The 26992-nt window shown below is 49.2% G+C and overlaps 1 protein-coding gene across 5 annotated transcripts in view; it reads left to right on the forward strand.

The window, feature by feature from the left end:
* GNAS (GNAS complex locus) overlaps positions 1 to 26992 on the forward strand; it is a 54437-nt gene that overhangs the window by 17730 nt on the left and 9715 nt on the right. For 2 of the 5 annotated variants that reach the window (XM_082857272.1, XM_082857273.1), the window contains exons 1-2: positions 17901 to 18391; positions 22091 to 22163. In XM_082857272.1, the coding sequence (XP_082713398.1) occupies positions 18253 to 18391; positions 22091 to 22163 (212 nt within the window). In that variant the 5' untranslated portion in view covers positions 17901 to 18252. Of the gene's footprint in view, positions 1 to 17900; positions 18392 to 22090; positions 22164 to 25119; positions 25165 to 26992 lie in introns of those variants that run through there. The other 3 variants (XM_082857271.1, XM_082857270.1, XM_082857269.1) reach the window with 3 other exon arrangements.

Below are 26992 nucleotides of genomic sequence, written 5' to 3' on the forward strand. Positions count from 1 at the left end.
TAGCATCTCTTAACTTGCAGTAGCTGCTCACGTGTCTGCCAAGCCTCCCAGAAGGATGAAATCCTTGCCGGGTCGGTGAGTTGGCCTTCGCTGAGGCATTTTCATTTATTCATTCATTCACTCAATATACACCTGATATGTGCCCTTCCGCGTGGGGAAGATAAAGATATAAGACATTGCTGCTCCCTTTGAGCAAAACAGCCCCAGGAAGTTAAGCGTGGACCGTCGCTACCCGGTGATTAAATAGGGAATAGACATGGCAGCTAAGAAAAGATGGAAAGGTTGTCAAAAAACAGACTTTAGCGGCCTTCTGACACGACTCCAACCTAGTTAAGCAAAGCAGATCAGTGGTTACATGAAATTATTGTTGAGTCCTGATAATGAGATTGCAGAAAACCCCGAAGGATCTGCTTGGCTCAAAACTAACACCTGTGTGTAGATATTGGACGGGCATACAGTTCAGATTTCCATGCCAGTCTGGGGCTGAACAGTTATATGCCAACAGCGGGGACGGGCCTTCTGCAGGTGCGGTGGGGGGGCCTCAGAGATGCTACGGAACGATGCCTTTCTCCGGGAGGTGTTGCCCTGGGGCTCCCTGGGAGAGCTGAGGCGTGGGCTTGCTTTCAGAAGGGAATCCTGAGGCCTGGCCCTGGGCTGGTGAGAGAACTGCCTTTAGCTCCATCTCTCTTCATTTTCTGATCTGTCTGGAGCCTAACTATGCCTTCCAGGATCTTCAAGGACTGAGAATTCTCTTTGGGGTAGCCCCAAATTCTTCCACCGAACCTTAGAATCTTCTGTGTCTAGGGTTTGTATTCTGAGGGGTGGGGTGAGGGAGTGTTTGTAGTTTGCAGCCAGAAGTCCTGAGGTGCCGTGGAGTGTTTTCACCTTAGCTTGGGCCCTCCATCTTGGCTTCTGGGCTGCCCTCCATTTTGGCTCCAGTCCTCCATCTTAGGTCCTGGCCTGTCCTCCATCTTAGCTTCCGTCCTCCATCTTAGGTCCTGGCCTGTCCTCCATCTTAGCTTCCGTCCTCCATCTTAGATCCTGAGCTCTGGGCCTCTTTTTCCTGTTTCCTAATGCAAATAGAGATCCGCGATATTCAGTAGTATAATTAATTCCCGGTCATTGTGGGAAAAAAATGCACTCTTAATTCCAGAATTTAATTTCCAGTTTTTCTTTCACAAACTTTTCAGTCATCTCTTCAGTAGCCTTGGAAGAGTCGTTTTATCTAAAGGTCTCCTGTAATGCTTAGCACATGGTATGTGATTTTTATAAAATATGTGTGTGTGTACAGATAGGTAGATGGAGAATTTTTATTTTAGCTATACGATGAGGGAAGTGCTTTTGTGAGGGCTACTGAACTGAAGGAACTCCCAGACGACAGGGACTGGTTTGATTCCATGAGTAAAATTCAGGTTTACAGAATTATTAAGTTTGGGCTTCTCCTTGTTTGTGACATTTCCATGCCCTTCACCTGAGAGGCACACTAAGAAATCAATGTGAGTGAAAACCCATTTTCAGGGCATAAAGCGAAGCTTGTTTACCAGCTCAGGAAAAAAAATCAGTTTGCCAAGTCACTTTGAAAACGTCCTTTATTACAAGTGGCTGCCTCTGTAAATGAATTAGTTATGTGCAATTACTTCCCCACCGCTGGCCTGATGCTCCTCTCTTGAATCCGGACCACTCTGCTAGGATACCTTGAAAACGATGTCCATCCTAAGAGAAATGATTGGAAAGAGATGGGGCCACCAGGGCGCCAAGAATTACAGTGAGCAAACGATCCCACTGCTGGGACTCAGGCTCTGGCTACAGAGTCCCCTTTCAAAGACATCTGAGACGGGGAAGGCTGAATTTTGCTTTCTGCCTGTTCAGGGATGAGCTTTTGGCAAATTTGAGAAGGTGGGGTTGGCCCCCAGGCCTCCTTACCTCCCTGCAGGTGGCTGTGTTCTGTTCACTTAATCCCATTAGCCGGCAGAGGCTTACGGAGCTACCCTTAAGGGACGTTTGCATTTTAATAAAGAGCTCTCCGAGGCCAGGAAGCTGAGAGAGTCACATTTTTAATAGTGGAATAGAATTCTAACAGGAGGCGGTGGAGGAAGACAGGGGAGGGGGCGTTAGGGCAGTTGACACCTGAGCCCCATTCTCCCCAGCCCAGCTCTGTGCACCCCCAGTGCAGTGAATTGGCTCCCTCTCCCCTGCCCCCGTGACCCCAGGACTTTCTCCCCCACCCCAGCTCTCCAGGTACAGCTTAGTGGGTGGTAGGAGGGGGCCCCCATCCGAATGGCAGAGTCAGGTCCAGATGGAAGCTTCGGGTGCCTGACTCATGCCGGCTCAGGCCGGTAATAACAAGCCCCATGTTTTTCTCCAGCGTCCACTGCTCTGACACACAGAATAGTCAGGAAATAAAAGATTTGAGTACTCTACAGCTGCTTTGCTTTCTCTAGAAAGGGTGGGGGGCAAGTCGGGGGTTTGGGGCAGAAAGGAGCAGGGAGGCAGGAGTCCAGGCCAGCAAATAACGAAGCGGCACAAACAAGGTTGCTGCTGGCGTGTTACATGAACAGCCCCACCACCCCGCGCTGCAGCCCGAGGAAAAAGCGGTGCTTTAGTGACACTTGGGTTGGTTTCACACCTGAGCTTGGAGTTACTCAGAGGTGCATTAACAGCTAATGATTCAATTGAGGGAGGCCTGGATTGCCATTTTGACTTGCCAGATATTAGCATACCCTTCTAGAAACCCGGAAGCGTGCCAATTGAGCTCCCCAGTGAAACTGAGAAGGGGCCTTTCCAAGATGCACGATATTTAGGAAAAGGAAATTAAGCTAATTTTGAAATGTTTCCTTAAAATCGAAGTAGTTGAAGGCTGGGATGAATATTATGAATTCCTCACATGATACGAGTTTGAATAATATGTCATGGATTCCAAAGGCACAGCTGAAAAGTACTCAGGGCCCTGGGTTCCTTTTCGTTCTTTTTAATTTTTTTTTTTCTTTTTTTTTCACCCTTAAACATTACTGCATTGCTCACCTGATATGTCCTTTTTAGAAAGTTCTCTGATAGCTAACAGGACAGAGTGACGTTTTCACAAAATGAGATGAGATGCCATTGCCAGAGAGAGCCCTGGGCACTGCAGTGGCCGTGACAGGAGCGTCACCCAGGGGCTCGGTAGCACTCGGCGGGGAGGAGGAGGGCATTTCATTATGCGTCTAAGTTATAGCTTTATTTCAAACACAAACACGCAGGCTGGCGAGGATATTAAATATGCAGTCACGCTTTCCCTCCGAGCGAGGAAGGCGCTTGGATTTTATCTTCCCAGATCCAGAACCTGTTTACTTCCTTCCAAGCAGCTTCCTCCTGCCCTTTAGATAAGTCAACGGGGAGAATCGACCTCCAAATGTGGCTAAATTGCGACCCCTGACAATGTCTGGTAATTAGGGAGCCGGGCGTGGATGGAGCTGAGGGCTGCGGCAGCCGGGAGGATAGCCCTGCAGCACCTAGGCTGCTGCCGCAGAGGGGCCAGCTCCAAAAACATCGATTTCTCTCCCCACCCTCCCAAGGTTAGGATTCTGCTTAGAACTGTCTGCTTCCTGCTAAAATTTCCATCACCAAAGGGCCTGATTTCAGGCAGAGAAAGGACCACTTTAGCAAATGAGAGGAGAGGAAAGCAGAGGGTCATTTCAGCTGCGGCAAAAATCAGCCATGCCATTTTCCCTGACAGCACTTTAATTATGATGAAAGAACAAGATGGTTTTTGGTTTTTTACCGAGGAGGCTTGTGGTGGGGGGAAGGGGAGGGGGCTCTGAAAGAGATGCGAGTGGAGTGCAAAGCGGGCTGTCACCGCGGGCTGATGTATACACTGAAGGAGGGAGGGAAGCGTCCCCCGCACGGTCCTGGGTCCCGGCCCCCGTGGCGCCGGTCAGGCCCGCTGTTTGCAGGCAGGGGTGAGCCGGGCATAGGAAGGGCCGGTAGGGCAGAACTTAGCCAGCTGCTGGGTGCCGGCTTCCCCCTTCCCCTCTGTGGGGTGAGCTGTGACTTTAACCCCGAGCCTTGGAGGGCGGGGTGGGGGGGGGTCTAGCTTGTGTTCTGCTCTATCGGCTTTGAAAGCAGCCGAGGGGTTTTCAGTGGCCGTACGTCTCATTCTTGAAAATGGTGGGTTGTTTTTTTATTGTTTTTTTTTTTGTTGTTGTTAAGTCAGGTGCTTGGTTCAAATGGCCATTCCAGGGCCTTGGAGCTGCAGAGGAGGCCAGAGAGAGCCCTGCAGGCCTGGGGCTGCTGTTCTGAGGGCAGCCGCGGCGTTTTAGCGATGGGAAAAGAGGTGGAAAGCAGATGTTAATCAGTTTCTTTCAGCTCAAGCGAGAATCAGGGAAAGGGCCCATTTCCCCTTCCACCCACCCTGCGTTGACCTTAGACATTGAGCCCTCAGGAACCCCCACCCACCCCCGCCCCCAACTGGGTTGCTAACAGCCCCTGAAGGTGGCCCTGGGATTCGTGCTAGCAGTGTCTCTCAGCTGAAAAGAGCCTTAGCTCCTGGGCTTGGGAATGTGAGGAAGAAAGCACCCACATGCATCCACATTGCCCGCGGGTCCCCGGGGATGGAGGGAGCGGGGGGGGGGGGGGGGACAAAAAGGCATAGAAGGTGCATTATTTCAGCCCCCTCCTCCGTTTTAGGACCCTTTCATGCCTTGCAAACACCAAGTGCAGGCTGCTGGAGAGCCTCTAGGACAGAACTACACAGAACAGGAGAGATGATCTGACCCTGCTCACCTCCGCTGCTTTTGTGTAACTAAATTACCCGATGTCTCTGTTAAAAGTGATGTCGCCCAGAGAGAGCACCCCGCAGCCTTGCGATAAACACCGAGGGGCCTTATTCCCCTCTCCCCAGGGAGGCTCTGTATGTGGCAAGTTCTCCCAAACAATCCGTGATTTTCCCGGGATCCCTTATGCCCCTGACTGAATCATCGTGCTGCTGGAGACCCTTCTGATTTTGATGATTATTACCGGGCAGAGGATAATGAAACAGCAGGGACTTAGGGCTTTGTGTGGTAGGTGAATGATGGACATTTCCGAGTAAAGCCACTTTATTTCTTGAGGATTCACAAGCCAAATGCAACATCTGCGAGATCTTATGGGAGGGGGTAGGGGTCTTGGGATGCTGAGGCGGTACTGCAGGGATACAGAGATGCCTCCTTTTTCTAGAACAACTGCAGTGTCCCCATCTGAGCCCAGCCAAAAGGCAAATTCTTTATCTGGACGCACGGTGATTCTGCCTGCTGCATAGACGGAGGAACCGTGATCCTGCTGATTTCAATGGACCGGTTGAGGAGAAAACATGAGGAAAAAAAAAATCTTTATTTTTCTCAGTTTTCCCTTTTCTGCTTGGAAAACAGTTTTAGGATCCGGCAGTGCAGTCTGCAAGGAGGAAGGGGCAGCATCCCAACTTACGACCGTTGGGGTGTTTAGATATTTTAGAGGGATTTTAGTTTGGAGGAAAAAAAAACAAAAAAAGACAAATAAGACAAAAAAGCTTGCTGAGTTGGGGGTGAGGGGGGTGTCAAAGCAGCCCACGTTAGGAGGCTGTACCTTTTCAATGTCGGAATAAGGGAAGTGTGTGAGGATCCACTCTTAGAAATAAATAGGCACTTTGGAAAAGGAAAATATCCCGTTCTTTGAGAAACAGGGTGAGGTGATCGGTTAATGTCGGGTGGTGGGGATCATAATCCTGTTTGAAGAATTGGTCTCATTTTTCATGTCAGAATGAATATTGGTGGAGATTAGATGGCTTCTTAATTTAGACCATTTACATCTTATAGAGTGCTAAAAAAGAGGGCTCCGAGCCACTTTCTGGCAGCAGCAAAGCCAAATAAATAGGAACGATATAACCTTTTTAAAAATCCATTCTCTCTGCCGTCTCTTCACTGGCGAATTTTGAGTCATTTAGCACAACCTGAAAACTCAGATTTTTGTTGCTAGAAAAAGTAATGCTTCCTACTATAGTATGGTTTTTGTTTGTTTGGTTTTTGTTTTGTTTTGTTTTTTGTCGCCCACAATTTCCTATTCTAGTGATCTTTTTGACTTGAGTTTTTGTCTTCTTGACACCAAAGCATCCAATCAATTTGGTCAAAAGTTCAATCATGGAAAAGCAACTGGTTGTTTTGTCCACAGACAGCCGGTTTGTCAAATATTTGAGAAACAGCTCATCTGACCACCTACCCTGACATCCCCCCAACCCAATGCTGTAGGGAAACTTATTTTTAGGAATTGGAGGGAACAGACCTTAGAAGCCGTTCCTCTGCTCTCTGAGGAATGAGGAAGTAGAGGGGACACGAATAAGATGTCATAGACCCTCTCGCTTTCTCTGCAGTGGCCATCTGAAGTCTGCAGTAGAGGGGAGGTGGGGACCCCAGTCTTCACAGACAGGCGTGCAGGGGGGCGGAGTCTTTATGACTAGGCTCTTGGCAACATCACGGTCAGGGTCAAGGTCTGTCTGGTGCCTGAGGCCATCTTAGGATGTGGTGAAGGCTGAGACCACCTGCCCTCATTTTGTTTTAGGGTACCACCAGCCCAGTGCAGCCAGTGAACAAATAAGGACGACAAGCGTTGCTTTTATAGAAAAAGAAAAAAAAAAAAGCGTCATGATGCAGTTTCTTGAAAAAGCCGCCCCCCATCCTTTTATCTCAAAGTCACCATAACTAGGACTCCATCATCAATCTTTTCTTTCTTTCTCATGTGGATAGCTAATTGAGGCTCTCTGGGCTACAGGGTTTTTTCCTGCTCTTTCAAGGCACTCAGTAGCCAGGCAGGTGGGGGAGGAAGGGGATGCTAGGAGGGGCAGAGGAAGGGGCAAGGGCTCCTTGGCACACCCCCTCCTGTACTTCAGTCTTGTGCAGAGCATTCCTATTTGCAGACAGCTCAGCCCAAAGCAGAGCGTTGCTATTACCCCCAGATGCTGTTTCTAATCGATCTGCCTTATTTTCCCTCTGGGGTGCAGGCAGGGCGGAGCCCAGATGTGCTCAGACCTCCAAAGCCACCCAGCCTTGATCCTTTATTTTTATGTTACAGTCACAGAACCTTGCAAATATGTTTTCAGCAGTTTAACCGCGTACCGAGAATTTCAGGGGAAAAAAGGTCAAGAAGTGATGATGACTTACATTTATTAGGGGCCCCATCAAGCAGACCTCTGAATTCTAATAAAGACAAAGCAGTGTCATGTTTCTAAAAGGAAAAGAGTGACAGCTGGGTGATTTCACAGAATTATCAGGTGTTGGGAGGAAGGCAAAGCCAAGGGTTCAGTTACTATAAATTAGAGTGATTATTGGGTTTGTTCCCCTGGGGTTTTCATGCTGCTGGTACCTGTTTTGGTGTGTTTGTAGTTTTGCTGAAATACACATATATTTTTCTCTCAATATCTTTTCTACTTTGGCATCCATTTTAGAAACTACATTTTTGTTGTAGAGTTCTATTCTTTAGTTTTCTTCTTCTTTTTTTTTTTCACAAAGTTGCCCTGTCTGCCTTCTGTACGCTCAGTAAATCTAGAGGATGTGTAGTTATGCCAGGTTGAGGAATACACATCTATTTAACACATTTAAGAATGTGCAAGGCAAATGAAATATAAAGTTATATCTAAGATTAAAACATTGTGTCCTTGGGGATCACCCTAGTTAGCCCACAGTTTTTCCCCCCATTTTGCATTCAACTGACTCATGGCAGATTACTGAAATGATGTATTTAGACTAATTACTGATTTAACTGATAGAAAACCGTTTAAGAAATTCACTTTTAAGGCTGAGAATGACTTTAAGTTCCCCTGCTCTAGGGCGCCCCCATGAGGCCCGGGTTAATAATAACATCATGATAGGATGGGGCCAGTTAGGTTTTTCTAGACATTAGGATGCTTTGAATGGTTATGAATGCATGGAATATCCATTTAACTTGCAGATTAGATGTCTTTGGGTCCCAACTAAGTTTTATATCAACTTCCTTTGAAAGATTCTTTCACAGCTAGGCTTTTTGAAGCGGAGAGTACAATTATGAAAATATCCTGGTACTCAGAAGGTAGAGATTTGTGTTTTCAGGATAAGGAAGCAAAAAACCTAATGCTGCTTTAAGCTGGTTGATGCCTTCAACCATCACAGTGAGAAGCATCCTTATTGGAACCAGTCCCCAAAGCGGGAGATTTGTCAACTTTTGGAGGTGGTTCTCTGTCCGTCAGCCATCTGGCATCCTCTTGCCGGAGGATAGGGACCCAGGGCCTTTGTGTGGCTGGTGGGATGGACCAACGAAAGCTTTTTGCTCTAGGCTCCTTTTCGGCTCAGCAGAGCTTTCTTTCTGCCCTCTGCAGACCAGGACACCCCGTAGGCATTTTGCTCAGGCCGGACTTTGACATTCCAGAGTCGTCCTCTTACCAGCATGCTGACTTCATACCGGAGCTCCCAAGGTTTGGGCTGGAGCCTCACGGGCCCTCCTCCACTGTTGCCAAGTTCCCTCGAAAGTTGGCTACCTTCGTGACTGCTGATTTCTAACCTCAGGTCAGATTAAAGGACTCAGTGAAACCTTTGCCCTGTGGCCCCTGCCCTCAGGGTGTTCATGTCTTGTATACGTGAAGGGCTAGTTTTCTAGAGTTTTCATTTCTTGGCGTTAGGTCACTGCAACCCTGGGATAAAAATAGGTGTAATTAGTATGTTACAGATTAGACTCTGTATTTCTAGCTTTGTGCCACTTCCTCTAATAATACCAATTTTGGTGACACATTTCCTAGAATCCTGGGCTTGCTTCGTTTGCTAAAATCCTTCAAGAGCCAATTATAGGACAGATCTGTTTGCTTTAAAACCTAGAAGGGTCTGATCTTGATCAGACCTCTCGGCTCCCACTTCCTCTTTCCCCTGTCTTCTGAGGTCTGTCTTGATTTTCTTGTTTTCTATTCAGGGAGCAGGGCCTCCATCCCCCTCAAAGGCTGGCATTTTTGTTGACGGCTGAGCACACATGGTCTTCCGTGGCAAAAGGCCCTTTCCTGGCTGGCTCCAGAGTCCCCACCAATTAATCGGGGGGGGTGGGGTGAGCGGGGGGGTGACTTGAGTTAGGCATCACTTCAGCCAAGCTGGGCATACATCGAGCACACCTGTCACTTGTGCCCGTGTCCAAAATTCAGCCCTAAGGGTCACAGCTGTGGCATTATTTCAGCATGAGCAATTCAGTATTTAATGTTCCTTAGAAAAAATAAATCATTCCAAGCTGCTACTGTTCACCTATTAACCCTTAGAGGATTTCATAGAGGGAGGGCGGGGGTGTCATCCATAGTTTTCTTGGCCAGTAACAGACACTTCCCAGTTCTCCTTTTAAAAGACCATTTCTTATATGATGGCGAACAGGAGCTGCAGAAACAGCATCCTCTCATTCTCTGGCAGCCACAGCCTCCCAGAGTGAGAAGGTAGACTTTCTTTTCCTTTCATTTATATTTTTACCTGCGTAATACATAGCTTTCTACACATTGGCATTCCATCCCTTTCCTTTTTTCATGGTAGCTTATATTAGTCTGCCATCATTGACAAATCTTGTCTTCTCTTTTTTTAAGTTTTGGCCACACCGAACAGCATGTGGGATCTTAGTTCCCCAACCAGGGATCGAACCCTCGCCCCCTGCAGTGGAAGCGCGGAGCCCTAACCACTGGGCCACCAGGGGAGTCCCTGTGGCAAGTCTTAATTTACCATGAAGTGCTGGTGGGTGGGATGGGGGAAGTTGATCATTAACCAGATTTGGGATTTGATGTAAATGCCCCCCCCCCCCCCCCCCCCCCCCCCCCCCCCGAGCAACACACGTTAGACGTATCCTCCCTTCTGTTACCTGGGTCTTTGTAGCTGTCCCTCTGCAGTTCATCCACATAGTGCAAATCGTTTGAAAGCTGAGTTGTCTGCCTTCTGAAAGAAATTGGCTATATTTAGTTTTTAAAGCAAGCCTTGCTTTGTGTTCTTTGTAAAGTCAGCGACATTCTTTCAATTTTTTCAGTGTAATTAGCACAAAAGGAGCCGTAATCTGAGAAGGTAGTAGAGACTTAAGCGACCGAGAGACAGGAATGTTGGAGAAAGCGGGCAGAGGCCTCTTTCCCCTTTCTGGGCGGCGGGCAGAGACCCCGGGACGTGGGTGTGGGTAAAGCTGAGGTCTGTAGCTCATAAAAACATCTCCTTTTCATCTGATCCCCAGACTGATTGCAAATGCCTGATGCTTTGGCTGGATAGTCTTCTCCTCCTCCTAACTTCCAGAGGTCGGCAAAGACCTTAGGAAGCCACAGTGCCCTCTGGGCTCCGCTGAGTCGAGTGGGCTCCTGCCTTGTCGGGGAGGGGGCCGTGCGGGCTGCCAAGCCCTCCATAAAGTGCTGAGTGAGGGAGGGAGTGGCGGGCACAGCCTCTGGCTGGGACTTACGTGTAGCCACGTGCAAAGGAGTAGGCTGCCCTTCATCCTCTGGGAGCCAAGCATTTGTGCCCCCTTAAAATAAAGACCCGGGGAAAGAGGTGGAGCTAAACTATAATTACACGTTTTTCAATTTCAACGTGTGTGGGTAAACACAGATGAAAAGGTACCTACATTTTTAGATAAATTAAACGTGTGACTAATTATGTCCCATTAATTGCTTAATTCCGGGTTTACCAACAGCAGGCGGAAGTGGGTTTAGAGAGGAGGGTTCAGCTACGAGGGCAGGTGACACCTACAGCCCTGTCAGAATCTCACTTGTCCCAAACTGAGGCTAGTAACTAAGTGCAAGCCTGTTTGAAAACGGTCACCCATGCTTGGTTGGTAGGTAAATAAAGTAAAACCCCAAGATGTAAAAGTTGTATTTAGCTGTTGTTTCCTACGTATATATGTATACACAAAGCAGCATTTAATGAAAGGAAATTTATTACCTGATTCATCCAGAGTGTTTAACGCTCTGAACTCTTAATCATATGGGGCTAAGTTTGAAGAATTGAATGCAATGAAAAGAAAAAAAAACAGGAAAATCTTTAAAATCAGAGCAATTAAAGAGCTTCTTTTATCTACAGAGATCTTGTTAGGACTTTGAGACTCTCTTGATCGCGCCAACTTGCTTTTTGTTTTGTTTTCTCCTGTTGGTACTTGTTAAGTAAGATGTTGGATAAAATGTCATTTAAATAAGGCATCTCGTAAATAAAAACAAAAGTTAGCTGACCTGCACCTGTTTTTAACTAGTCCTCCCTGCATTATTCCCCGTCCTGGATGAGTTCCCATCCTCAAGGCCAAATTAAAAGTTCTAAGCAACAGGCTTTCCCATCACCTTAGTCCTCGTGAAATCCCGCCCCCAAGGGAGGCTAAAGGTATCTTAGTTTAGGAAAATTAACTTTCCTGCTATAGAGTGGTAACAAATTTACATCTTTTTGTCCCCGCCCCAAGATCTCCAGTAAGCGGGTCCATCGGTCTGTGGTTGATGTCAGTAAGCCCCTAATCCAAGTTATCCATCTAGAATCTTTTCAGGGCTACCATATGTATCATATTATTTAGGTTTAAGTTTTTAAAAGGAACATTGTAATGCACATAGTCTCTACTTTATTGTTTCCCCCTTTTAAAGTAGATGCTGGCTTTGGTAAAAGTCCGCTCCCACTCACTCTGGGGCTCCTGGGGATGTTGTGAGAAGGGCACTAATCGTCCTGGGAACTGGGCATCCATGGAGACCAGGAAGTTTCTCTCTTCGATGGTGTCCACACATCAAAGTCAAGGAAGATCCATAAAGGCACAGAAGTCCCAACTGCCCTCGTTTTGTGAACTGTGGTTTTAAGTAGACGTTTGATTGGTATCTCAAAACCATTGGGTCCAAACACATTGGCCAATGTGCCCCTATATTTTGTTTGGATTCGAGTATGTTCTCAATTAAAAACAAATTATTTTTAAAATTAGTTGATAGAAATTAAATCAGGAGATTTCATATGGCCTTGTAGTTAGTCCCTTAACGTCAGGGCTTTTGAAATGAAGTTTTACTAACTTGAGCACCATGTTTAGTTCTGAATGCCAGTTTTGGATTACTTTGTGGTTGCCATTATTAACTAGTGAATATGACAAGGGAAAAAAAATGCCCTAGGTAATCACGACATTAGATTTTTAAGAACTTTATGGTCCTAAGTAATAGAACCTTCTCACGGGGGATTAACTGGAACTAGGAAAACGCTTTTTACAATACCTGCTTCCTCATCGGTATCGAGCAGGCTTCAAGTCACATTCATTTGCAACAATTTCAGTAATTCTGGTTAAATAAAGTGCGAAATGTGCTTTAAAGACAGAAAGCACCATTGAAGTGCTAAGCGCTATTATTAAAACCTTACAGCTAAGGTTTCTGTTTCAGTGGAAACCTATTTATTGTTCCCTAGGCTATTAAAATACTACTATAATTCTGTTTTCTCTGGGATCTTACAGTGACCCCATCTAATGAAAGGCCAAAAAGAACACCCTTGTCCAAAAACTGCATTACATCATTAAGTGTAAAAATGTTTTCAAGATACTAAGCTATAGCGAGTCTGTTTCTTTTAAGAGCAGACGAGGCATTCTTTCTCAGACAGGAAGGTGCAGAAGAGCCAGGGAACACATCCACCCATAAATACGAAGCTTACAAGACCACAAAATTCAAACCCCGGCATGACATGCGAATCCATCCATTGTTGTAAAGTCTGCATTGCTGGAAAGAGCTTTTGCTAGGCCGGCCCCGTGTATAGCGGTGGGACGCCCATCTGTTTTCACCAAGTGGTATCGTGAGGTGACCTAGTGCTTTAGGTTACGGTTGTGTTATTATCCCAACTTGCCGGCTTTGGCATGAAGCAAGTCACCTGAACCAGGCATTTTGCACCCAGGACATTCTGGCCCTTTGCCCCTCTCTGGAGCTTAAAATTTCCACAACTTCCATCTCTCCCTGAGCCAAAAAAGAGGCCCCTTCCACTGGAAAACTCTAGAGTCTGGACTGTTCCAAGCATTATGCTAATGGATTGCTCACTCGCAAAGCATAAACCAGGCGCTTAAAATGGTAACAACCTATTAAAATAAATTACTAATTCATATGAAAAGGTCACGCATGGTGGCCTCCAAGCCTGAAAGCCTTTTTTTTTTAATTTTTATTAAAATGTTTAAGGCCCAGGTAGGTCAAATGCTAGACTGAAAACTGTAGACGGTATCAGCTCACCACGCCAATTAAGTAAAAATCTCATCTTTCACTTTGTGTCGGGTGAAAACAGAAAGCTGAACAGACCACAAACGAGCTTGTGTTTCAGAGCTCTCAGTGGCCTTTGCTTACCTGTAAACCCTTGATTCCACCTGCTGTCATTTATTTACAAAGTAAATGCTTTATTTGTCCATCAGTGGTTGGTCATAATAAAATATAGCTGAAACCTACACTTAACACAATTTTTTTTTTTCAAGGTTGGCCTGCCAGGTTAGAAGTTGAAATGACTGAAGCCAGACCTTGCTTTATTCATTCTAGGACAGTAGTCCCGATTGTGCCTTGCCTGGAATATATATCAGTGTATGACATGGGACAGCTTCACTCCTTTCAAAGTTCAGGTGTGATATTTATCTAAAAGGGGGGAGATGGTAACCCAACTCAGGGATTTCCAAATAAGGAGCCTTCATTATATTCATTGTAGTAATGTGTAGCTACTGGCATAAGTATCGAGCTTGTATTGGTTACTATTTTCCTTCTTGCTCTTAAATACGATGTATTTGCGCTTTGCCACATTAGAAGCAGGAAGGAAAGATGCTTTGGAACAAATGGAGCAGAAAATGTCTGGCCTATTCCTCCTCCTTATAAGTCTTCACCAATTTTTAAAAATGACAATCAGTTGATGAATCAAATTCAACCAACAGGTTTTTATTTAAGATATAAAGGTATAAAACTTGGGCCCCGTCTTTAGGTCGTTTCTAATCTAGTTGGTGAATGATTGTGTCATGATCTTTGCAAACAGCCTTACTGTCGAATTTCCTTAGGAGAACATTCCCGTCTATAGGGTAAATATTTTTATCGGCTTTTGTTTAGACGAACGGTAGTTCCTTTGAGTTTTTGTTGAAAGAAGGTGTATTCTTGTGTAAGAAGGAGAGACCATATCCAGAGTGTGATCAAGACCTGGCTTGCTTGGATGTGAGGAGGAAAGGGCAAGCACAGCAACTTTTCTGCAGAGTTCGAGAGAGTCTGAGACCCGCAGTCAGGCGAGGTAGCAGATGTAGATCATGAGGGTCTGGCGTGAAGATTTCGCTTCCTGTTCTTAATTCCAAGTGTTCTCTGCTGGCTTTGAATTGCCCTCCGCTGTCTTTCAGGTCCATAAAGCGAGGCCTTGTAGAAGAGGGGTAGAGGTGTACTGGATGGGGCCAAGAACAGTAACAGCGGACATCTTCATCTGACACAACTTTTCTTACTTTGAGTTGAGCAAACTGAGGAGAAGCGGGGGATTGCAGCAGTCCCGTTGAATGGTTAACAGTGTCTATTTTCAAAGAAAACAACACTCTTTGGACAGTTTACTCAAGGCCTCTGACCAAACCGAACAATCACCCCACCCCCTAGGTATGTTAGCTGTGTTTCCATTTACAAGTAGGCTGCCTCTTCCTTTCTTTCTATCCCTCCAAACATCCAAAGTTTTACTGTTTCGAAGTGAAAGAAAGTTAAAGGCGGGAGAGAGTTCACGACTACTTTATGGATTGGGGTTGACCGGCAGGCAGCCGCGACCCACCAAAGGCAGTTGCCAAGTCTTAGCTTGACGGCTGGGCTACTCTTGACTCACCTGGGCCCAAGGTGGGCCGCACGGACCAAACTTTCATTGACTGAATGAATGAATTGTACCCAAGCAGACACGCGCAGGGCTCAACCAGGAGACTCAACCAAGGTCCCAGGAAAAGTGAGCCGCGGCCGAGTCGTTGAGAACTTGGTGTGACTGCTCTTCACCCACCACGCTGTACCGCATCCTCATATGGGACAGGGCTGGGGTGGGACACTTGAAAGTCTTTAAACAATTCTCAAACAAATTCGTGTTCAATAAACTACTTTTCCGTCTGTTCCAGAGCATCCCCCCGCGGCACCCCGGCCCGGCCTCGTATAACTGGGACGCCCTGGCCCGCCCAGGAGGACTCCGGGGGCGCAGACCTCGCGGCCCCGGCCACCACCGCTCGGCTCTCGAGTCTCCGGCGCCTGCTTGCTCTTGCGATGCTCGTTTTTCGCGCTCACATAACACCTCTCATCGGACGACCCGCCGCCGGGCACGCGCCGCCGGGAGGGAGGGGTGGGTGGCGGTCTCCGCGCGCGCTAACCGGGAAGCTGGAGGTAAGGAGGCGCGCAGCAGGGGTAAGCGCCGCCGTCGCACACTTTGCACGCCGCCCAGGGCTACACCACTCACCGAAAATTGGGAGGCAGGTCTGGGAGGCGGGGTCCGGCGCCCACCGCCTTGGGCGCCCCCTCGGCCCCCGCCACCGCGTCCCCCGCGCCCCGCGCCCACTCCCGCGTGGCCCCCGCACCGGCCTGCACCTCCGGGGTGCGCGGCGGCCCGTTTGGGCGCGTCCCCGGCGGGCCGATTTTTCGGCTTCCCCTTCGGTTTATAGGGGCCGCCACGGTGGGTCCGTCCTCTGAAGAGGCTGGGGCGTCATCGGGCTGCTTAGGAGCGCTGCTCTCCGGCGGGGACACTCAGTCGCGTCGGCACCGCGGAGCGGGCTGCGTCAGGTGGCCGGCCCGGCGCGGCTCGCTCGCTGGCTCGCTCGCTGGCTCGCAGGCTCTCTGGCTCCGGGCTGCGGCGCCGCGGCTGGAGCGAACTCCTGTCCCAGCGCGGGGCGGCGGCGGGCGGCCGGCAGGCAGGCAGGCAGGCACTGCCTTGCGTGTGAGTGCACCTCACTCACATGTAAGTCCGGGGGCACCGTGGCCTCCCGCGGAAGTGCGAGTCGCCCGGCGCGGGGAAGTAGCCACCGGGGCCGGGACGGGGCAGGGGCGCCCCAGCACTGCCGCCCTGCCCGCGCCTCCCGGGCACCCTCCAATTCTCTCTCTCTTCTCTTTTCTCTTCTCCATTGGCGTACCCAAGAGCCTAACCAAGGAGCGCCTGAGGGTAACAGCAACCTCGTGCCATCGCGCCTCTGCACTTTTCTTTTTTGAGTTGTTTGACGTTTCTTGTTGCTTTTTGATTTCTCGTGTTGTTGGGTGCTTTTTGGTTTGTTCTCGCCCCGTTTTCGTTTGCTCACCCTTTTTTGGCGCTAACTCTTAGGCAGCCAGCCCAGCAGCCCGAACGAAGCCCGGCAGCCGCGCTCCGCGGCCCCGGGGCAGCGCAGCGGGGATCGCAGCCGATTCCCCCGACACGGGGCGCACGGGGTCCGGCCAGCCCGAGGCCGGGGGCAAGCAGGGCGCCCGGGCCAGGCGAGAGCCAGGCACCCCGAGGTGGCCGAGCCACCATGCTGAAGATGGCCATGAAGATCAAAGCTTGGGCGGTGGAGAGCGAGAGGAAGACAGCGTTGGCTGCGGCCGAGGTGGCTGCCGAAGCTGCGGCGGTGGCTGCAGCGCTGGCCGAGCCGCGCGCACCGCGGAAGAAAGGGGACACCGAGAAGCCCCCCAAGAAGCCAGAGCAAGAGGCGTCCTCCGAGAAGTTGCTGACCGAAAAGGAGCGGCGGAAGATCGAGAGGAAGCTACTGGAGCAGAGAAGAAACGAGGAGAAGAAGAAGGAGAAGGAGAGGAAGAAGTTGGAGAAGATGCAGAAGAAGAAGAAGAAGAAGGAGAAGAAGAAGAAGAAGAAGAAGGTGCCAGAAGCCCAGGAGGAGGCCCGAGGCCTGGAGGTCGCCGCCGCTACCGCCGCCGGCGGCGCAGACGAGGGCGCCGCGGAGGGCGCCGACGGGGGCGGCGTGGGCGCCGGCGCCGGGGCCACGAGTAGGATCTGGATCGAGTGGGACACGGACTCGAGCGACGAGGACGACCTGTTCGACGCCTTGCGGGGCTTCAGGGGCGCCGTGTGGGGGTCTGGGCTGCTGAAGATCAGCGCGCTGAGCGCCCACCTGCCGCTCCTGACCTTCCCGGTCCTCTCCGTGCGCAGCCCCGCGTGGGTGCTCGATTTCCTGCTGCAGAAGCGCCCGGAGCAGGGCCGCGGCTGCGGCTTCTTTTTCGGGGCGATCTGCTGCTTCCGAATGTTCCTGGGCTGCGCCTTCTTCTCCTTCGTGGGCGGCCGGGCCAAGCGCAGAGGCCGTGGGCGCCCCGGGACCTCGGGTGCCTTCGGCTCGGGCCATGGCGCCCAGCGCCAGGGGCGCGAGGAGCGGCTCATCTAGTCAGACCCCCGCCCCCTCCCCGCCACCAGACACCACCATCGTTGTGTAGTGTGGAGTTTTATTGAGTATTTGTGTGTGTGTGTTTGGACACATTTTCCTTTTCGGTTGCTCTGTCCTTTGGTTCGTGCTCGCCTCGCTTCTTCCACACTCCCTGCTCTCTAGCTCTCTCTGTCTCTCTCTTCTTTTCGAAAAATTTCCTAAGTCCGGGCTCTGGCTCGCGCTCCCTCCCCTTCCGCCCACCCCGGCCCCTCGGCGGCGCCCGCGGGAGGGGGGAGGGGGCTCGGCCTCGGGGGCCGCTGGGCGACGCGGCCCGGGGGGTGGAGCGTTGGCGTCGTGCGAGGGGTCGTCACCGGCTCGGAGACGCCCCCTCTCCCCCCGTGGCCGGCCCCGCTTGGGGCCCGAGCCAGGGGGGCGAGGGGGCGTCTCCCAGGCCTGTCCCGTCCCGGGCGCGGGCAGAGGGACCCCCTCCCCGGGTACCCGTGGGGGGGGCGCCTCCCTCCACCAGCTCCCGCCCTCCCCGCCGCCGCGGCCGCTCCTCATCCCTCCTCCTCCTCCTCCTCCTCCCACCCCCCTCGCCGCCGCCGCCTCCTCCTCCCCCCGCCTCCCCCCGCCCGCCGCGGAGCTTTGGGTCGGGGCGGCGGCGGGGCCCCGGCCGAGGCAATAAGAGCGGCGGCGGCGGCAGCGGCGGCAGCAGCTCCCGCAGCTCCTGCTCTGGTCCGCCTCGGTCCGCGGCGGCCATCAGACCCCTCGGCTTCGGCTCGAGGGGCCGGGAGCCGCGCGCTCGGCTCGGTCAGACCGACACCACCCTCCCCGCGCGGTCCGCAGTCCGCCCCGCGCGCTCCTCCCCGAGGAGCCGAGCCCGCGCCCGGCCCGCCCGCCCGGCTGCCCCGGCCCTCTCCGCCCGCGTGAGGCCGCCCGCGCCCGGCCCCGCCGCCGCCGCCGCCGCCGCCGCCGCAGCAGCCCGGCCGCGCCCCGCGCCCCGCCGCCGCCGCCGCCATGGGCTGCCTCGGAAACAGTAAGACCGAGGACCAGCGCAACGAGGAGAAGGCGCAGCGCGAGGCCAACAAAAAGATCGAGAAGCAGCTGCAGAAGGACAAGCAGGTCTACCGGGCCACGCACCGCCTGCTGCTGCTGGGTAAGGGCGGGGCGGGGGGCGCCGGCCCCGGCCCGGCCCGGGGGCCCCTCGGGGCGCCCCGCAGGCCGCGCGCGCCGAGCCCGCCCCCCGCCCCGGGCGCGCGCTCCCGAGCCCGCCGCCCGCCCGCGGGCTCAGTCTCTCGGGGGCGAGGCCGGAAGGGGGACCCCGGGGCGCCATTCGGCCGGGCGGGGGCCCAAAATGGGTCCGGGGGCCGTGGCGACGCGGGCGCGGGTCCCCCTCCCCTGGCCGCTCGCTCTCTGTCTCTCTCTCGCCCTCCCCCTCGCTCTTCTTTCTCTCTTTTTCCGCGAGGCCTACACGACGCCAGGGGTTCGGGTGCGTGTTGGGGAGGGGGAGGGGGAGTCCCACAGGGCTCGGGAGACTGCGACAAAAAGAGGGTTTCGGGGACAGGAAATGGGGTGGCGGGCCGAGGGAGGGGGACCCGCCTCCGTTGGGTGTGTGATTTGTTGGGAGAGGGAAGGGGAGAAAGCGAGAGGGGCCGGCGGAGAAGGGGGTGACGCGGGGGGGGGGCGCCGCGGTGGCGGAGGGGGCCTCGTCGAGGGGAGAGGTTCGGCGGGAGAAGTGGCTGAGGAGAGTGGGGGCGGGTGACATCAGCCCCTCGGAAGGGCTCGGAGTGGTAAAGGTGGTGCAGCGAGGGGGAGGGGGCGCGGGCGAGTCGTGGCGCCGGAGTGGGGGGCGGGCGGAGGAGGGAGCGCGGCGGCCGCTGGGCGCGACTTGGTGCGTTGCGGGCAGGACACACTGTGTGCGCGGAGCAGACGTGTCCCGGGCCGGGCCGGGCCGTGGAAGGAAGAGAAGGAGAATCGAATAAAATAAGGCCGAAAAAAAAAAAAACATGGAGTTAGTACTCTAAGTGCCCAGTGAAGCCAAATGACACGTCATTTTACAGTATGACCTTTTTTCCCCTTCCAGATATGCAGGCTCTTTGAAAAGCAAAGAAGAGAATTAACTGTAGCAGCTGCCGCCCCCCCAAACCATTAACACACACACACACTTTCCTGTTAGTCGGCCACATTGAGAGTGCTTTGTGAAAAAAATGGAAAGAAAAAAAAAAAAAGACATGCACAGATCAGAACTGGAAAATGACATTTGTCTGTAAATGGCTTCTTGGTCTGGAAATGGCGTGGTTTTTTTTGTCCTTTTCAAGGTGGGAGGGGGATTGAGAATGCTTTAAGGAAAAGACTTTTTTTCCAGGTGGAAGGAGATGAGACTACGTTAGTTGTTTGTCAAGTGACATTTGGTTGTTTGGTTTGGGGTTTTCTCTTTTGATTGCGGTTTTTCCTCTTTGGCCAAAAAAAAAAAAAAAAAACGCGGGTGGGGGTGTGTGTGAACTCTAAGGAGATGGCCTTTTCCCCTTTTGTCTTAAAGGTGCTGCTTTGGGAAAATAAATCAAACAAAAGCATGAAAGAAATTGTTGAAATAACCAGAAGAATTACACAAGCATTAATTAGTATGGAAGTTTTCCCCTTCCTTAGTAATTTGGCTATCTGAGTTAATTTGTGAATTTGCTAGGTTAAGACCTAGTTCATGGTCACATATCAACAGAACAGCTTGATTATGAAGAATAAAATGTAAAGGGCTGTTTTTTCTTTGTGGTGGCGTCTGCTTTGCTTCTTTTTCTTTGGATGGGTCACGTCTTTGTTCTCCTGGGTCCAGATTTATGTAAAGCAGAAAATTATTAAGTGAAAATAAGTCCCTTTGGTGTGTGTTTATGCATTTGCAATTACAATAATTAAATGGTACGTATGTTGAGGTGTCGTCAAAAACTTACAGAGGTGGAACTATGCTATGTGAATATTAATGTGCCATGTAATTTGATTTCAAAGTATAAGCCTAGAAAAGTCTAGAATCTTTCCTAGGAACACTCCTGCTAGCTGAATACTAATTTAAAACAAGTGTGATGTTAATGGTACCTTAAATTTCTAACAGCCTTGCACGGACATCACAAAGTCTTCACTTGAGACTGTTGCTCTGAACACACCTGGCATCACTGGGCTAACCTTTCCCAGGTGTCTTAGCCCTATTACCATAATTTATCGAAGGCTCTGGCATATGGGGGTCTGCAGCCCAAGGCAGTGCCACACATTTTGCATCTTTAAATCGTGATTCTCACCAAATGATGCCCCCCCACGCAAAAGAGGAAAAGTAGTGATGCCCAGAATCCTCTTTTTTAATTTAATGATATGAAATCTGAGTGAATTACAGTATCACAAAAGATCTTGCAGTAATTTTTCAGTCCGATTCTCTAATTTCCTAAATGTGGAAACTGAGGCACGGACCTGTTTGTGCCCGTAAAGAGAGGTGATACACGCTTTAACACGAGAGTGTTGGAGATTTCTGATTAAGACTGTGTATTCTCTTCATGGAATCTCTCAATCGTACCTTTAATATTTTAATTTATGAGAGTTAGGCTCATTAAGATAGAATGTTTGCTTTGAAATCAATGTTTCTGTGGAAACTGATTTTAACTTTTTACAGATATTGATTACAGCCTTGTGAAAAGGCAAGAGAAGGAGGAATGCTTTGCTCTCTGGGCAGTAAAACAAAACAATTAATAAAATTAAAAGTGAAAAAGAGGACTAAAAAACCAAACAGGTGTGTGCTTGAGGAGGACAGAAATTGTGCCCTCAGGGTTAGTTGTTGGAGAGAGTATCCATTTGCAAAAACGGAAAATGAGAAACTAGCAGTCCTCCTAGCTTGGTGGAACTGTGTTTCTTCCATAAAATACATGTTTTCACAAATGAAAGGTGGTTTAAAATGGGGGCATGTGCCCCTTCTAGCTCTGTTCGTTGGGAAGGGCTTGGAATCTTTGAAAATTCAGTGGTTCCCAGGAATATTTTCCCTTCTGATTAAAGTCCTGCCCTTTTAACATGCTAATAGGGTAGTTCTCAAGCCCTGTATTTAATATTTAAATGTGTTTTTCGAGAAGGTGACAGCAAATCAATGGTGTCCCCCCCACCATGGTTGTTGTATCCAGAGTTTATCTTCAGAAAAACAAAGTTAGCAGGAAAAGGGGGAGGGGTGTGGAGAAGTAGATGAAATGTAATAGTATGGGGCTTAGGGGTCGATTTTTAAGTAGCCCGGGGGGCGAGAACCCTGCAGAGAAGGCAGCAGCCTTGAGAAAATGTTGAAGAGGCAGTCGCTGCGTCAGTACGCGATCTGGGGGCGCCTGCAGGGCCGGGGCATTGTTTTGTGAATACTGGGGTATTTTAACCATGAAACATCTGACGAGCAGTGAACTATGTGGCCGTATACATTAATGTGTACATTTTTACCAGTGAACGCTCATAGTTCAAACATCCAGTTTCATGGCTTTAACAGCAATTTTCTTGACCCCCCCCTCCCATGACGGAATTGCGTCATTCTTTCTTTGCCCCTTTGCCCACCCCACAAATTTTAAGGCAACCAAAAGGAAAAATAAAAAGAAGAAAACAAAACACCTAAACAAACCAAAACCTTTCATTCTTGTTTGTTGTTCTGACGGTGGAATACTGCAGGTACACACAAAGTTGGATGTTTATTTCATTTTCTCTGCGTCGAAATGTCAAGGAAAATTGCAAGTCTCTTGTTTGTTTTTTGTGTGTTGCTTCTATGGAGAAAACGGCAGTCCTCTTTCTCTCTCCTCCCTGCCCAAAGTGTGTAAAATGCCTCCCTCTTAACCTGAGACTTACTTTCATTTTCTAGGTGCTGGAGAATCTGGTAAAAGCACCATCGTGAAGCAAATGAGGATCCTGCATGTTAATGGGTTTAATGGAGAGTAAGTGTCAAATCTGTGGCAAGGGCACAGGCAGAGTAGCACATTGGATGCTAACCTTTAGGAAGTTCAGGTAGCTTTTGGGGGCTGGGCAACGTCCGCTTGAATTTTTTCAGCCTACATGTTAGAAAATCCAGGGAAGAGCTCTTTAGGGGTTGTTCTCCTCTCCCTCCTTTTACTCTTTGGTGCAGCAACGAGACAGTAATAATAATAAAGCCCCAGTGTTGGCCCTGTGACGGGTCTGCGGCAGATTTTGGTGCAGTGGGTCTCGGACATAGCTGACTCTGGCCGTGGCCACCCTTTTGCCTGGTGACGCTGACCACTGCAGAGACGCCCCCCGCCCCCAGGCACATTTCAGCGCAATGCACCAGTGCAGGATGTTGTAAACTACTAGGGAAACATGGTTTCAATAATATTCTCACATAGAACTAAGTTGGAAGAGTCAGCCCTTGTTCATAATTCCTCATTCCCCACCCCTCACCCCCTTTGGAATTATCATGGGTAGATCATTGTTTCCCTTTTTAAAAATCGATGGTCTTGCCTAAAGAAAAGAAAAAGGAGACGTTTAAATGATGGAAAGGCTGGGAGTTGGGCACTTCCGGCCAGACCAAGAGGTACTTTTGCCTTTGAAAAGTCCTTCAGGGCATTTTGCTATAGGACAATGTGACAATACCGCAGTGAGAATAAAGATGAAACGAGAGAGTGCCTATATCAGGGCTGTAAAAGACGGGCGTGGCGTTCTACTTGCCAGGAAGGATGCAAATAAGGGGCACAAGTCTCCCCAGACCCAGCCTCTGTTTTCACGGGGGTGAGAGCAGTTAACCTCACTAGATTACAAACACCTGAAGCCACTAGTTTGCAGTTAGTAGTTGGTTAGCAATCCTATTCCCTTTCTTAAACCTGGATTCAGTTGAAAGTTGCCTTCCCCCTTGGTTTCAAAAGGGAAGATTGAGTCAAAGGGGCATAGTTTAATTCAGTTGTGCACCCAAAACAAACCAGTTAAAAAAAAAAAGTTACTGTCGCCTACTAAGGGCGGGGCGGGGGGGGGGACATGACAAAGATGAATTTTATCACCTTTCAGAGGTAAAAGAGCTGAGCTGAAGGCAGTTTATGGAAAACAGGCTCTTTATGGAAAATTCTAGAATTTCTTAGACCAAATAAGGGGGGGGTGGAGAAAAGGATGACATCACCCATACAAATGGACATTTTAGTTTAGGATGCTTTAAGCTTTAAAATTCAGAGGGATGGACTATTAATTTTATGAATGGCTCCTGATGAGTTACCGATAGGCACATACATGCTGTTAATTAGTCAGTTCACTTGTCACAAACCAGTTCTGAAATTCTTAATTTCTAAAGCCTTGCCACCAGAGTTGCCATCCGTCAATTAAAACAAAAAACCTGAAATAGGCTCCTTGCTATGATTTTGTAATCTAAAGAAAAATCTTGCATAATTTTCCCCCCTGCAACTTGCTGGGGAGAGCTTCTTCATGAGGCTAGTTAAGCAAAAATGATTTGACCAATGTACCCTCTAGATAAATATTTTGATTAAAACTGGACATGGCTCGAATTTTTTAAAAGGATGCAGCAGCCACTGTTTACCTTAGCTCGAGTCCAATAGAAGATAGGACATCCTTGACATAATTCACTTAAAGTTTTATTACTCTGCAGATTGCCCTAAAATCTTTTAATTTTTAGGGAAAGGATTCTCCTCCCTAAGTGAGCCCGTTTGTAATGCAGACGAGGCCTTTAAACCAGAACTTCTCTTTTCTATTTTTTCAAAAGAGGAAGGGACATTCCCAGTTTGCCTGCTTTGTAGAGGAAGCCATAGGTAATCTCCGAGGATGTTAAATTTAGCCCGTGAAAGTGACATACAGGGGAGTTCTTTACGTGAGTTGAGAAACCTTATTTTTATCTTGTCCAACTGAGCCTCCTTTTTTCTTTTTCCTCGCTGTGGTATTGCAACAAAAGCGGTTTCCTTCTCCACTAGGAATTCCCTGTGAAGTGGGGACATCCGTCCACGAAAGGGTGTTTTGTGTGGTGCAGGGTCTCTCCCTCCTTCCTCCATAAATGTGCGCTTTGTCAGGGCTGGGCTGAGCTATTACATTTGCCTTAACTGTCTGCAGACTGCTGTGCCAAGTACATCTGCAGAGTAACATGTCATTAATCTGACCTTCAGAAATACAGAGGTCAAATGCGGATTTTCCTAACTCAACGCTAACTCTCTATCTTACATTAAAAAAAAAAAAGTGCCGTTAACACTGGTTGAGCTAATAAGCTAATCAAGTACAAACCCACGTAGACAGCTTAAGCCATCTTGCCCGTCCCACCTTCGAGGAGGATTTCCTACCATTCATGAAGATTGGGTTTTGGGGGGTGGGGAGGGTTGGTGGTAGTGGGTGGGTTTTATTCTTTTTATTTTTCGTTGCCTTATGGTCCAGGCACACTTTTAATTGATGACAGTTTATGGGGAGCAATTATATAGAAATAACATAGGTAGTTTCCCGACTACAAAAAGGGAGGAAATTAATATTGGCACCAGGAAATCATGGGCCAGAAGCACCCATGTCTGTGTTCAGATGCAACATGGTGAAGATTGAGGTCTGGGACAATCAGGGGCCATATGCGCTGCTGTATTCTCCAAAGAATTGTGAGCTAAATCACTGCTTTAGCTCCCTGATGCACGTACGTTTAGTGAAAGCACAAGAAAATAATTATCCGTCTCTCCTGTACCCGACGGGAGTCCCCAGAGGACTCTGCTAATACTGCGGCGAAGGTGTGGAATTCTTCCCTCTGCGGCCTGCAGTCTCGGTAGACATTCCAATTTAGCCAGAAAGGCGACCTAAGAATTAACGGGAGGATGGTGGCCATTTGTTTAGGAATGTAGAGAGGCTGTGTGGGGTTTTTGTGAAATTGCGGTGCCTTGCAGATTAGGTGAGCTTTCAATCTCTCTTTAAAAGGGGCGGCGAAGAGGACCCGCAGGCCGCAAGGAGCAACAGCGATGGGTAGGCACATTCAAAACCAGAGAAACTTCTTCGCACGCACATTTGACACACGAGGGCCATACTGGGAAACTGCGGACACAGACACCCGGGAAGAAAACCAAAATCCTTTAAGGGCCATCAGCCATCTTGGTGTATGTCTGCAAACAGCATCATTTCTTAACGTTTCAGAGCAAGTGAAGTGCAAAACAATTTTTTTTGGCCAACCTTAAAGTATAATTAGATCCAGCTGGGGGGAGGCTATGGATTTCAACTTTAGACGATCAGTTTAGGGTTTCTCTACAATTGATGTTTTTGCATATGGTTTCTATCCTCCCCCCACCCCCCCAGCTCACCATCTGAATTGGCTACTTGCTTTTAAAACTGGCTACTTGTTTTTAAAACTACTAAATTCCATCTGCCCAGTGGCTGGTCTGATTTTAAAATTTCAGACCTCCGGGGGGGGGGGATTTTTTTTTTTTTTTTTTAACCTCTATTGTAATACGTGGTGCCACACTGTCCTTAATTTTGGGAAAACAAAATGCCGAGGAGGAGGGGAGGTCATTGTTGAGAATGATCTCGAAAAGCCTCTGGTCTTTTTAAAATTGTCAACTTTATTTTAACCCAAGGCACTTTATGTTAGCTAGTGGACAGGAAATTAATGATGGCCTCCATCTTTTTCCATTCATTATCAAATTATTTTTTTCTTCACTTCCTGCATCCGCACTGCCCATCACGCCCGTGCGCGCGCGCACGCACACACACGCATGCCAGGTAACCCTCTGAGCACTGCTTTGCTTATTCAGCTTGCAGTGGGGGAGCAGCTATCTCTCCTGAGAATATATGCAGAGCCGACTGACCTAGCCTAGGGCATCTCAAAGAAATAGCTTCTGTGGCCTGGGAGGGGAGGGGCAAAGGACACGGGAGGGTCGGGACCAAGTAACTGACACATGTTTGTTCATCTGTTTTTTTTAGACAACATTACCCCTAGATGATGGCTTCAGTGTCTCATCTTCCCGGCTATGTCCTATCACACTTTGCATGCTGGAATTGCCCGTCTTAGGAACTTCTAATAAGAATACTATTCTGTTGGGGAGGGGGGAGGGGGCCCTACCACCTAACCTCTAAAGATAACAACAACAACAAAAAAAAACCAAAAAAAAAAAAAAGATCCCTAATTGACAAAAATGTAGTGTATCAACTATCCAAGGCATCTACATAAAAAGTGATTGACAGTTTACTGTACCAAAAGTTGGCATTTGAGAGCTACGACACATCTTTACCGAGCCACCTACTGTGTACTAGATGCTATGCTAGACCCCTGAACCCTTCTAATACCTACTAACAGCCTGCTCGTCTATCTGTGACTCTGTTCTACAAGTAGAAATGAGTATTAACATATGTGATAAATAAAAATTATCTGCATGTCTCAGCAATCCCTGTATCTTGCGTCTGTCTTCTGTCTTTTCCCACCAAAGGGAAAAAAGAAAGGCATAAAGATAAAAATGGTATAGAACTTAGTACGACATAGCCTTCCCCTAATACTTAGCTGAAGGGGGGAGCGGGGTGGGCAGCTCTTAGAATTCAAACCTAGCATAGAAAGCAGCCCTGATCTGCTTTATACGTGGGGGGGGGGGAGAAGCTACCATATCCTATAAGTACTTCCAGCCCCCATTTTTCAGTCCATCAGAATTCTAGCAATTGATATACAATTTGGCTTTGTTAAGTAGCTTAGAGACATCTGAGGAATTTTCTCCGAATGTCACAATCAACATTAAGTTCATTAAGCGATAGTAAAAATTATGATAAACCTGCCAGCCCCCAGAATCATAGCTCCATCTACAGAGTAACT

This window comes from Leucopleurus acutus, assembly GCF_964270905.1.
Source record: "Leucopleurus acutus genome assembly, chromosome: 16".
In the NCBI taxonomy this organism is placed as follows: Eukaryota; Metazoa; Chordata; class Mammalia; order Artiodactyla; family Delphinidae; genus Leucopleurus; species Leucopleurus acutus.